We start from the raw sequence: 12,566 nt of genomic DNA on the forward strand, positions 1-12,566 counted from the left end.
ATTATTAAGCTTCATTATGAGATACGTTGGTCTTCATATTCGGTTTGTTTCACAGTTGCATTTTCGTCCTTCTTCTGGTGTCATATTCACTTCTATTTCCAAATGGCCTCTATGTTAATATCACGTTAAGTAACTGGCCGACTTGAAGCTTGTGTAAAGCGACCCTTCACTGAAAGTTTCCTGAAAGACCAAAGAACAGAATTTCACAATTTCCTGGACAAAATGTTTGACTTAAAAGAAAATGACTTGAGGGTATGAAAAATTTATTTTTGATCTGCACGCTTTTCCCGTTGCCTCAAATTTAAACATTAGGTTCTTGATTAAAAATAACCCTGGACCATTCATGTAAATACATTAAAAAAATTTTTTGCAAGAAGATAAAACAGATTTAATATACTGCTGGACATCTCAAAGAATTTTAGATATCCTTCCATCCACTTTCTCAAAAACTTAGATCATAAAAGCTATAAAAAGGAAAGCATCCCGGACAAGTCGCCAGTTTATCCATACCTCTATATCAGACTTTAAATTTTTTTTGCCTTATTTATTCCTTTTTTGAATGAGTTTTTTTTAAAGCACTAGTTTTTTTCTAGTGCACTTTCTGCAGAGATTCAAGCAAAATCATTGTTGTCTTGTGTGTCTGCAATGAAATATTAAGATATATTATACAGTTAAAAATAAAATAATGTAAAAACCAAAATATAACAAAAATATTTATTAACAAATTATACAAATTAATAACACACGCACACACACAGAAAAAAAAAATACATAAGTTTGAAGCTCAAACAGTTCACAACTTAAATTCCTAAAACACATCCACTGATTCCAGCGAGGAAGAAGGTACATTTTAAACATGGACCACTTCAAACTAACCAGTTCATGTCAAGAATCCACAAAAGAAAAGCCATGGCATGAAGTTTGAGGTCTAGTTGAGTTTGTATGGGATAAACATGTTTCTCCCTTAACTCTGTAAATCGATAGACTTTGTAGTATTCAGTCCTCCTGAGTGTTTTAGTTTGATGTTCAACATGATGATCAAACATGTAGAACTGTTTTCAGAAGCATATCACATTCTTGGTAAAAAAAAACCAAAAGTCTCAGCTGTCTTTTGTCTTTGCCTTGAGAAAGGGCTTATGGAGGACGTCAAAGAGTCGTCTTGCCTGTAAACACAAAATGTCAACATGTTAAGTCATCAAACACTTCATCTACGCCGTGTATATTTATACTCAGCACATGTGTTTTCCTCACTTTTTGTGGTCCAAGTCCTGGGCAGACAACCAAATCTTCCTTAGAGGCACTGACGATTCCTTCTACAGACTGAAGAATACATCATGTCTGTTTATTGATTGGATCATATCCACTGACAACATGACTGAACTACAATTACACACTCGCAGTTGTTCATGAACCAATCAAGTTGCACATCTCCCTTTAGGCTTTGCAGACTCTTGTGGTATATATAGTGAGTCTTTAAAGAAATTTAATAAACATGATTAATTAATACTTGAAGTGAAAATTGTGAAAAAATGAGGCACTCACAGAGAACGCAGACAGCAAAGTAATGGCATCAGTTTTGTTGATAGACTTCACAGTTGTCAGGCAATCTGTAACCTTGAAGTAAGCAGAGATCCAATCAGCATTTTCAGTATTCATGGTCTTAAAGCTACTGCAACATTTTGGCAAATACTGTACATTCCCATGTTATCATATCTTCCATGACATTTCTATAACATCTATTTCTTTTATTAAATGGGCACAAGTAGGCAAAAAGACAAAAAAAGCACCAAGAGCTCACATAGAAAACAGTGACTCTACACACACCTTTGACAGGTAGTCTTTTTCGACTTGCTCCTTCAGCATGTCAGCTGGCTTCTTTTCATACGACTTATACGTTTCCAGGTAGCGACCTGCCTCTTCTGGACTGGCAGTTCAAAATGAAAACGACAGAAAACAACAAAACACATTTAAAAAGACAAGAAGTGTTTGACTTTGTCTTTGAACTATAGTTTTTAGATGTTGGAGCCAGAATCACACTGATTATTTATTTTATATATGTGTCTTGTAGCAAGCTGCTTACCTCCAAGCCAAGATGAGAGTGCAGTCAGCCATGATGCACATGCGAGCCAGCTCTTTTAACGCATGATGAGGATCTTTCTGTAGTTGAACAGATGTTAGGGTTAAAACAAAATACAACAACAATTCATTCTTAAAGACTTCATGAAGTCACATTATTCCTTTAGATTTGCTACAAATTGAGATGTTGTAACATTTTTTCATTTTGACCCAAATCTGAGTCTTCTTACACAGTATCTATTATTTGGCAGCTCTGAGATCTTTATTTTCCTACGCACAGTGCCAAAAATAGTCTCCAGCTGCACCTCTTCACACTTCATTTACACCACTGTTAGCGAAACTAATTCAGCTGAGGCAAGATATACTTCACAAATGAGTAGATCTGCATTGATCACTTACATTAAGCTGCTAAAGGAGAGCTGTAATGTCCTGAAAAGATTGTTGTCTTGTTAATATATAAAACTTTTGGATGTTTACATTTTTGTCAGCAATTCATAAGGCCAGCTGACGTTACCAACCTGACAGCTGTTATCGTTAGATAATCCACAGTTTCATAGAGGTAATTTGTTTCCCCGTTTCTGTTGTTCACTTGCTTAAAAGCCTCAAATTTTGTTTCTAGTATTACCCAGATGTCCCAAAGCGGCCCTGGAGACACGAACACTTGCAGAACTATCACAAATTTACTTTTGAGTTCTGTGGCAGATGTTTACACAGTATTTAACAAAGGTGAGTATAATCCTTTGAAACAGTGTTTAAATGATAAATGATGTAAATTATATCACCTTATGGCACTTGCATTCTCCTGAGCTGACATTTAGAGTAGTGATTCTTATGAAAAGTAACACTCTTTGCTGGACTTTCTCAATTTTGGACCTGTGGGTTTTGTCTGATCTGTATGTCTGCCTCATGGTTCCACATAGAAAAGAACTGTCAGAGGAACTGAATAATCTCAACACGAAGCTCCACAAAGATGGAAAAAACATAAAGAAAGATTGATTTCAACCTAAAAATCAGTGGAAGCACAGCTGCTGCAGCAGTAATCAGGAGGTACAAAATGAGCCATATTGCCACTCATCAGAGCTGCAGTGGCTGTCCTCCTAAAATGATGCCACCAACAGTGCACTGCTTGCACAATCCAGCTCTGAGAAACAGTTGGGTAAGTGCTTAAGACTTGGCACAGGGGTTATAAATGGAAATCAGAGTTTTTGTGACAGCTGTGAAGGACAATGCATAACATTAAGCTCAGTGGATGGCGTCCAAGTAAAAGAACTTGCTTGTTCTTCAGTACAAAACTGTAATATTAAACTTAGAGGAGAAAAAAAGGACATGGAAAAAAAAACCCCAAAACAAACCGATGAATATTGGGAGCACGTTCTTTGGGCAGTTGAGAACAATATAAATATGTTCAGTTCAAATGGGATCAAACATGTTTGATGAGGTGTGGATACATTGGTGCAAAAGGTGCTGGGGAGATGACCTTTATAGTTTGCACTATGAATGTACCAAAATACTGTCTGACACCATGACTCCTAATCTCCAGAAGCCGGCAGAAGAGGGATATTCCAGCATAATAATGATCCAAGGCACACTGCCCACATCACAATAGAGTTTCAAAAGTAGAGGGAAAAAACACTATGACCTGCCCTTTTCAGGTCAGACCAAGTATGCTGCCTGACTTGAATCCAACTGAACCAGTTTAAAGAGAAAGGATAGAGCAATACAAACCATCCACCTAATAAGAAAAAGAAAAAGTATACTCCATGAGGAGGAGGACTGAGTCTGTCGTGAAAAATAAAGATGGACACAAAGTATTAAAGTATAAAAAGATCTAAAATGCAGTAGCTGCACTGATTCTGCTTTTATTATAGTCGATCTAAACAGGATCTAAAATGAGTTACTTTAAGAGCAAATTCTGTTCAGCATAGATGTAATCCAGTTACAAGAAAACGACACAATTTTAAAACCAAGTGGTACTGCACAGGTGTGTACCCACGTCTGCTGTCTGTGTGCAAATCTTCTGAATGTAATACCACACAGCTGTGCAAAATGCAGTCATTATATTTCACAGATGTGTAGTGCACAACAAAAGAAAATGAAGCATGAGCGCAAATTAATTTGCATCACCACTGTTTTGATCCTGTCACAAGACAGCTTCTAGTTGCTTGGAGGAAGTGTAAAAGATTTAGATGAAAACAAAGAGAATAAGAAGATGGTATCAGTCTTGAAATCCTGTAGCAGGAAACTTTGTACAGCCTCCTCCTTTCCTGATATGTACAAACTGAAGCTATTCAGATATAGATTTCACAAGAGTAATGTTCAACAGCTTCTGAGGTACTGAATGATTAAAAAAGATGCAGGAGCTGCATTTGAAATAGAAAAAAAGTGCCTTAATGCATTATTTATGTGACTACAGTTTCAAATCACTTTGACGCATTTCTCACATCAGGAACACCATTCTCACCGCTCTTCTCAAATTAATAACACGCTTCCCCACCAACCTTAGCATTTCCCATTGCGTCTGTACAAACTGCTGTTGTTTCTGCACATACACTCCTTTACATTCCTTTTTAAGAATCTGAACACTTAACATTAGGCTCACGTTTTTGCAGTCAGTAAGGTTTTGATAAAAGTAGAACAATAAACACATTAAGACAATTGAGAAAAAACTCTAAACTGGACTGTATATTATAAGCATGTGCTATTTTTACTTTATCAGAGGAAATGACACCTTAGAATAGCTGCTGCAGCCATTCAAAGATCTTAATTTGATTAGATTTGACAATGACTGAGTCACGTGGTACGCCCGCCCAAGATGGCAGCTTAAGTTGGAGACGCGCACTCCTCTTCCCCCGAAACCTCGTTAAAAATAGGTCAGAGCCGGTTATTTGTCTTATTTGGGATCTGCCCTGGTAAATTCAGTGGAAGGAGTCAGAAGAATCATTACGTTTTACGCAACGATTCGATTATGCCGCGAGGAAAAACACACAACACTCAGGCTACTTCACTAACTACTATGGCGGAGACACCTGATGGAGTCGATGCCAGGTGTCCTTCCCAAGATGGTGTGGCGGCCGAGCTGACTTCTATAAGATCTCTGCTTGAGCAGGTAGCACAAGACATGACGGCGGTGAAAGGTGGTATCGAGTCTCTCAAGGAAGCTGTGAACAGTTTGGGTGTGAGAGTGGATGAAACAGAGACAAGAATTTCTCGATTGGAGGACGAAGAGGCTAAAGCCAGCTCAATATGTAAGATCTTGAAGATACAGAACCAGCGGCTGCAGGAAAAAGTAACGGCGCTTGAGGGTTCCTCACGGCGCCAGAATATTAGAATATCGGGTATTAGAGAAGGATCCGAAGGCAGTAATATTGAGGATTACGTGAAGAATCTGCTGTCTGAGGCTCTGGACATTGAGATGGGAGATTACTACGAAATAGATAGAATCCATCGAGTGGGGCCAGCTTTTCCGAAGCCCACTGCGGACTCCAGACCGAGACACATTATTGTTCGCTTCCTACGGGATAAAGCCAAGATGTCCGTGCTGGCGGCTGCCAGAAAAAAGGGGCAGATCGTTTGGAAAGGCATGAGAGTTCTTTTTTTCCAGGATTACGCTCAGGAGGTACAAGAAAAACGCAGGAAGTTTGATGAGGTGCGCCGCTTGTTGCAACAGTACAAGATTGGCTATTCTCTTCGTTTTCCGGCTGTTATGACTTTTTCAGTGGATAACCAGTATCATCAGTTTTCCAACCCAGCTGAGGCTAAGCAATTTCTAAGCGGCCTGGATTTGGTTAACATTCCGGGTGATGTAGATTAAGAGGATTTGATAAGCTATGGGTTGGTTTACTTCTGAGGGGGGGGGAGACGTAAGGAGGGACACCATCTGGGAATTTTTTTTTGAGTGCCACGGACCTGCGATTTTTTATGTTTTCATGTTTTTTTGTTTTTTTGTTTGTTTTTTTTTTCTCGTGTTTGGTTTTGTTGTTGGTTTTGATGGTATGGTACCAACTGTCCTGTATAGACCTAATTTTTGGATCATTGGGTTGTCTCATGTTACTGGCTCTAAGAGTTGTTATATGGGTAAATGGGATATTCCTCTGGATAAATTTGTATAATAATTCGGCTCACATGGTGTTATGGAGTTATGTAAAATTGTGTCGTGGAATATAGCGGGTTGTCATAATGTTATTAAAAGGAAGAAAATCCTCACATATCTGAAACAGAAAAAGACTGATATAGCCCTGATTCAGGAGACCCATCTTGATGAGGCCGAATCATTAAAGCTTAAAAGAGACTGGGTGGGGCAAGTTTATTTTAGTGCATTTTCGGCTAGAAAAAGAGGGGTGGTCATATTGATTAGAAGAAACTTGGATTTTCAGGTCTTTAAGCATTATACAGATCAGGAGGGTAGATGGGTGGTTTTGGATGCATGTTTACAGGGGCGGAAAATGACATTGGTCAATATATATGCTCCTAATTCTCCTCAGCCACAATTTTTTCATGAAGTCTGTAACATGGTGCGGACTATAGGTAACACACACATTGTAATTGGGGGAGATTTTAACCGGGTCAGGGATGTCTTATTGGATAAATCTTCTTGTACTGGACTAAGCAAGGACCCAACAAACGCTGCGGTGGACGTGATGTCAGAGGAACTGAGTCTAGTAGATATATGGAGACTTCTTCATCCTCAAGAAAGAGATTATACCTTTTTTTCGCATCCTCACTCAACCTACTCCAGGATAGATTACTTTTTGGTGTCCCGTTCTTTGGCAAGTCAAACTATTGGGTCCTCTATTGGTAACATTGCTATATCGGATCATGCTCCCATTGACCTTGTTCTTACTGACACTGATAATATTAAACCGTCACCTAGGTGGCGCTTGAATAACTCAATACTGAAGAATAAGGGTCATTGCGAATGTATAAAGGAAATGATAAAGGAGTTTTGGTTGTACAATGAGGGCTCTATTGACGACGTTGGAATGACCTGGGATGCTTTTAAGGCCTATTTGAGGGGGCGCCTTATTCAATATTGCTCCTTGATTAAAAAAGCTGAGAGGGATAAGCTGATGAAGTTGGAACAGGATATCAAGGAGCTTGAAAAACAACATATGTTGCTCCCAGAGAGGGACTTATGGAACAAATTAATTAAATTTAAATTTGAGATGAATAGCATATTGGAGAAAAAAGTGGAATATGCAATGTTTTGTCTAAATCAGAAGTACTTTGAACAAGGGGAGAGAACAGGTAAAATGTTGGCACACAGGGTTAAGCAGATAAAATCTAGTAACCTTATACCATCTATTTTTGATCCTAGTAATAATAATAAGTTGACTACTAGTAAAAAAGAAATAAATGATATTTTTACTAAATATTATCAGGAGCTGTACACCTCTAATGGACTGGTGGAGGAACAGAGGCTGTCAGATTTCTTCTCTTCTATTAAAATTCCCAGCCTGTCGGAAGATCAAAGAAGTATATTAGAAGGTAAGATTACATTAATTGAAGTTAAGCAGGCAATCGGCAGCCTTAGAGTGGGTAAATCTCCAGGTAATGATGGATTTCCATCAGATTTTTATAAGGTGTTTGTGGACGAACTAGCTCCAAGACTACTGTCGGTATATCAAGATGCGTTTCAAAGAGGGAGACTACCGTTTAGTATGCGATCGGCAGTGATCACGTTATTACATAAAAAAGGGAAAGACCCACAGCATTGTGGGAATTATCGCCCAATTTCATTAATTAATGTGGATGAAAAAATTATTTCTAAGATATTAGCTTTTAGGCTTGAAAAAGTTCTTCCGTATTTGGTGCATAGGGATCAGGTCGGTTTTGTGAAAAATAGAAGCTCTGCGGATAATCTACGTAGGTTATTGCATATACTCTGGAAGAGCAGGACTAAGCTAGACCCTGTCGTTGCCTTCTCTTTGGACGCAGAGAAAGCTTTTGATAAAGTTGAGTATCCTTTTCTGTTTCATACCTTGAAGAGATTTGGTTTCGGTCCCTTTTTTAGGCAGTGGATTCAGGTGGTATACACAGATCCAATGGCTACAGTTATTACCAATGGGATAATGTCACCCTCATTTTCGTTAAGTCGGGGTACTAGACAAGGTTCACCCTTATCACCTCTCATTTTTGCTCTGTTTTTGGAGCCTTTAGCCATAGCTTTACGTGAATGTAAGAAAATTAGAGGGGTGGATTTGGGTCAAGAAGAACATAAAACTTTTTTGTATGCAGATGATATTTTACTGATTTCAACTAACCCAGAACAGGCCGTTCCTGCAATTTCCTCAATTATTGATTCTTTCTCTGTAATCTCTGGATACACTATAAATTGGTCTAAGTCTGAAGCTATGCCTATTTCTAAATTGTGTCCGCCTGTTATGAGGAGTTCATGGCATTTCAAGTGGATGCCCGAGGGTCTGACTTATTTGGGGATTAAATTGACCCCTGGTTTAGACAACATAATGAAAGTAAATATTTCCCCAGTGATTCAAAACATCCGTTCGCTGTTGCAGAATTGGGTTAAAATAAATCTGTCCCTTTTGGGCAGAATTAATTTGGTGAAGATGATTATTGCCCCTAAACTTCAGTATTTTCTTCACATGTTACCGATAGCAGTCCCACATAATTTGCTAAAGCTTTATAATACATGTGTAGAGGGTTTTGTGTGGGCAGGTAAAAAGCCATTGTTCAATCGGTCTAAATTATATGCTGCTAAAGAGAGTGGTGGGTTGGCATTGTCTAAGATGGTCTGGTATCATTATGCTTTCTCCCTCTCTCAGTTAGTTAAGATACATAATTCCTCTACTGATAAGCCATCATGGGTTGGGATTGAGGAAAGTCTTGTGGCCCCTTCGTCTTTAGAGGCCTTCCTTACTCAGAAGGGAAGGCCAGTACCGTTTAAAGATCCAGTACTGTCTTTCATGCAAGAGACCTGGTTTAGAGCTCACCAATATACCAACAGCAGCCCTTATCTCACCGCTAGAGCCTCTATTTGGTATAATAAGAAAGTATTAATAGGTAAGAAACCGGTCTGGTGGGAGGCCTGGGCTAGGACAGGTATTAATCAGATGGGGGACCTATTTGGGCAGACTGGCATGAAATCGTTTGCAGAAATCAGACGAGAATTCAATTTGGATCCAAGGGAAATTTGGAGGTTTTTTCAAATAAGACATTGTATTAAAGCCATTTTGAAAAATAATCTAGACCCTCCATCTAGTGTTCAGAAGATGTTTGCAACCCCTGACAATAACAGAATCAGGGCATCTAAATTTTATGGGAGCTTCAGAGAGGCACACGCTCCCAGTTTGGGGGGACTGAGGCGGTGTTGGGAGAAAGATCTGGGTATCCAGATCTCAGAGGACAGTTGGAAGATGCTGATCTCATCATGGTATGTTTGCTCACCTGAAACACAGTCTCAACTTATCCAGTACAAGTTGCTTCACAGAAACTATTGGACACCCAGTAAATTAGTCAGGTTGAAGCTCGCAGATAAGGACATTTGTTGGAAATGTCAGCAGGAAGTCGGGACTCTAGTTCATATGTTGTATACATGTCGGAAAAATGATTATTTGTGGGATGGGATCATCAACTTGGTGAATGATATTTTTAAACTTAATCTTTCTAAATCTCCAGCTATATGCGTCCTGGGCCTACTACCTGACGATAACATTCTCTCAAAAAAACAGAGATTGTGGATGCGTCTGGCTTTTATAACTGGTTGCAGGGTAATTCTTAGGCATTGGAAGTCATCCAGCCCCTGTTCTTTCAAGGAATGGACCGAACAAATGTCTAGGATGGCATCATATGAACGGGTTATGTATAGAATGAAGGGAAGAGAAGATATTTTTGAGCAGGTCTGGGGTCCCTTTTTGCGGTACATTGACAATGTCTCTTAGACATTATGATAAATGGTCTCTTAGAGGGATATTTCATGTGTCATTGGTATTTTGGTTGTTGTTTTTTTTTTTTTTTTTTTTTTGCACCAGGGGGTTTTACCCTTATTCGTTTTTGTTTTTGCTGATGTTTTCCAGGAGGCGGTGTATTATTTTGTTTCTCCTGGGTTTTATTTATTTTATTTATTTATTTATTTATGTAATTTTTTTTTTTTTTTTTTTTTTTTTTTGTTTGTTTTTTGTTTGTTAGTGTGTTGTTTGTTTGCTTGTCTTAGTTTGTTTGTTTGTTTAGAAACGGACAGAGAACTGACAGTATGATTATTGCAGTTGTATATTTATTTATTAATGTTTCTGTCCATCCAAAAATATTAATAAAAAAAAAAAAAAAAAAAAAAAGATTTGACAATGACTGACACAGAGCATCCCCTAATGGTTTGATAAATAGTAATAATCTCCAAGTTACCACAAAGAAGTCAGGCCACTGAATGTTGAGAATACTTTAAATAATCAGTAATGCTAAAGAGCATCTTTACTTACCACGTCTACTTGAACCAGTAGCACTCGTAGTGTGAATGTATGTCCAAGCTGTTTCAGACGGTCATGGATATAGTTTGGGTTGAGATTGTGATACCTCAGACTTTATGTCGAGTCAAAAAACAAACAAACAGAAAGAACATAAACCAACATCAAAGCAAAGCAAAATACACAATAGAAATAAAGCAAAGGAAAAAAGCATATTTTTTCAACAAATATAAGCATAGAAACCTTTTTTTTTTTTATAACAACATGATATTACAGTAACAGAAAAAAGTAAAACAAAAATGTTCCAGTGTGTGTGCAGTGACAACAACTTTTTCTTGCTCACATAAACAGAGTTTGTGAAGCACAAAAACCCACCTGAGGAAGAGAGCACAGGTTGTCTGTCCCAAGACATAATCTGGCACAACATCTCCAAACTCCCATGGGACACTCCTAACAAACTTCAGAATGGGGTTTCCTCTCTGTAGTGTTAGAAATAAGTTTTGGGGTTTTTGGGTGTCTTTTCAACATCGACTGCAATATATGCTCATAATAGAGTTGACACACTCCTCATTAAAAGCATTAACCCCATGTTGTAAAGGATGAACTAAGAGAGATAGAAAGAGTTGGGTGTAGAAGGTAAATTGCTACACACTTACAGAACACAGTATCAGACAAGAAAGGTTACTTGACCTTGAGTGTATAATAACAGGGTGCTATAGCCAACAAGAAATAGAGACTTCATTGTGTCAATTAAAGCTGACTTCAACATGAAAATAAAACATCGCTGGTAACAACTGTAAGGTAGGGAGCGGTTTTCTCACAAGATCCCTGACTAGAGGTTAATGACCGTTGCCATGCGGAAGAACCCTGAGGAGAACAAATCAGGGGGCGACAAGTCTAAACCATCGCATCTTCCCATCAACAGCCAATCACAATTATTTCCTGTTTTCATGTGTCTAATATATACTTTGAATTATGAATTGTACTTCACTTCTCCGTGTGCAGACTGCTTGACACTGAGGAGTCCACAGCTGTGCAAGCCAAAATCTGGGACACTAATAGGAATGCATGAAAGGACGCTACGGTTTTCTGTAAACCATAACCTGTTGGATCAAAGCTATATAGTTTTAATACATACCTGTCGAGGACTGACAATAATGGTGCTCCCAGATCCCACTGGTTTAGGACCGGAGCTGATGCCCGGTTCTGACCTTTGGCCGCTTCCCTCTATTTGACCCGTTGTAGCCTCTTGTGCCTCTTCACTCAGTTTGACATGGGGCCCTTTAGCCAAGTCCTGCACTGTTTTACATTTTTCTGTGCTGGAGGACACTGTAGATGGTTCACTTTGCCTCACACAGGTAACTTCAGCATTATCGCTCCTGGGCAACTTGGAGGCAGCATCTCTACGTGAAGCAGCAGCCGCATTGCTTTTACTCTGGACGATGTATTCTGCGTAGGAGACCGGCTGGGTCACTGACTGAGCAGGCTTTGTGGTAGCTGAAGCTGAAGTGCTTTGTCCAACTTTGGAAGCGAGTTGAAACTGTGGCTTTGGCTGAAACGCAATCACAATGATCAATCAACAATCACAATCAACTCTCTGAGAACCGATAATTTAACTATGAATTAAATCATATCAAACCACCATTCACGAGTCTGGAAATCCACCTGACGAAAACCCTTTATAGATACGTTTTTATAGCTCATTTTTAAACGAATCTTACGTTAAAAATTTAAATTGTATGCTTGAAGACTCGTTTGCTAGCAAGCCTGCTACGTAACCGTGAACTTATTTTTTTTTTTAGCAAAATACAGACCGGTGTTCTTTCTTTAGTGAAAGCAGAATCGTCCAGGTTGATGTTAAATCTCTTCTTCATGTCTGTTGACAGCTGGAGAATTCTCAAGTAAAAACATTAAGTTGAACTTGCAAGAACTCGCTTTCTGACACACAATGCAAGGTTGCAACGGCACTTCCGGGCCAATCCTTTCAGAATAAAAGCACAAACACAGCCTTTTCAGTTCCTTCTGTCACAGGATAAAAACAAGCGTCATTACGCGATAATTATGCACTAAACT

The 12,566-nt window shown here is 38.8% G+C and overlaps 1 protein-coding gene across 1 annotated transcript; it reads right to left on the reverse strand.

Annotated features, from left to right (window-relative positions):
* Nucleotides 1-700: 700 nt before the first annotated feature.
* ercc1 (excision repair cross-complementation group 1) lies at nucleotides 701-12,490 on the reverse strand. The gene is made up of 9 exons (XM_026145752.2): nucleotides 12,308-12,490; nucleotides 11,632-12,045; nucleotides 10,869-10,972; nucleotides 10,509-10,608; nucleotides 2,081-2,157; nucleotides 1,825-1,924; nucleotides 1,543-1,614; nucleotides 1,252-1,320; nucleotides 701-1,163 (listed from the first exon to the last, which is right to left on the reverse strand). The coding sequence occupies exons 1-9, from the start codon at nucleotides 12,365-12,367 to the stop codon at nucleotides 1,101-1,103; spliced, it is 1,059 nt and encodes a 352-aa protein (XP_026001537.2). The 5' UTR covers nucleotides 12,368-12,490; the 3' UTR covers nucleotides 701-1,100.
* Nucleotides 12,491-12,566: the final 76 nt, after the last annotated feature.

This window comes from Astatotilapia calliptera, chromosome 16, assembly GCF_964374335.1.
Source record: "Astatotilapia calliptera chromosome 16, fAstCal68.1, whole genome shotgun sequence".
Classification (NCBI taxonomy): domain Eukaryota; kingdom Metazoa; phylum Chordata; class Actinopteri; order Cichliformes; family Cichlidae; genus Astatotilapia; species Astatotilapia calliptera.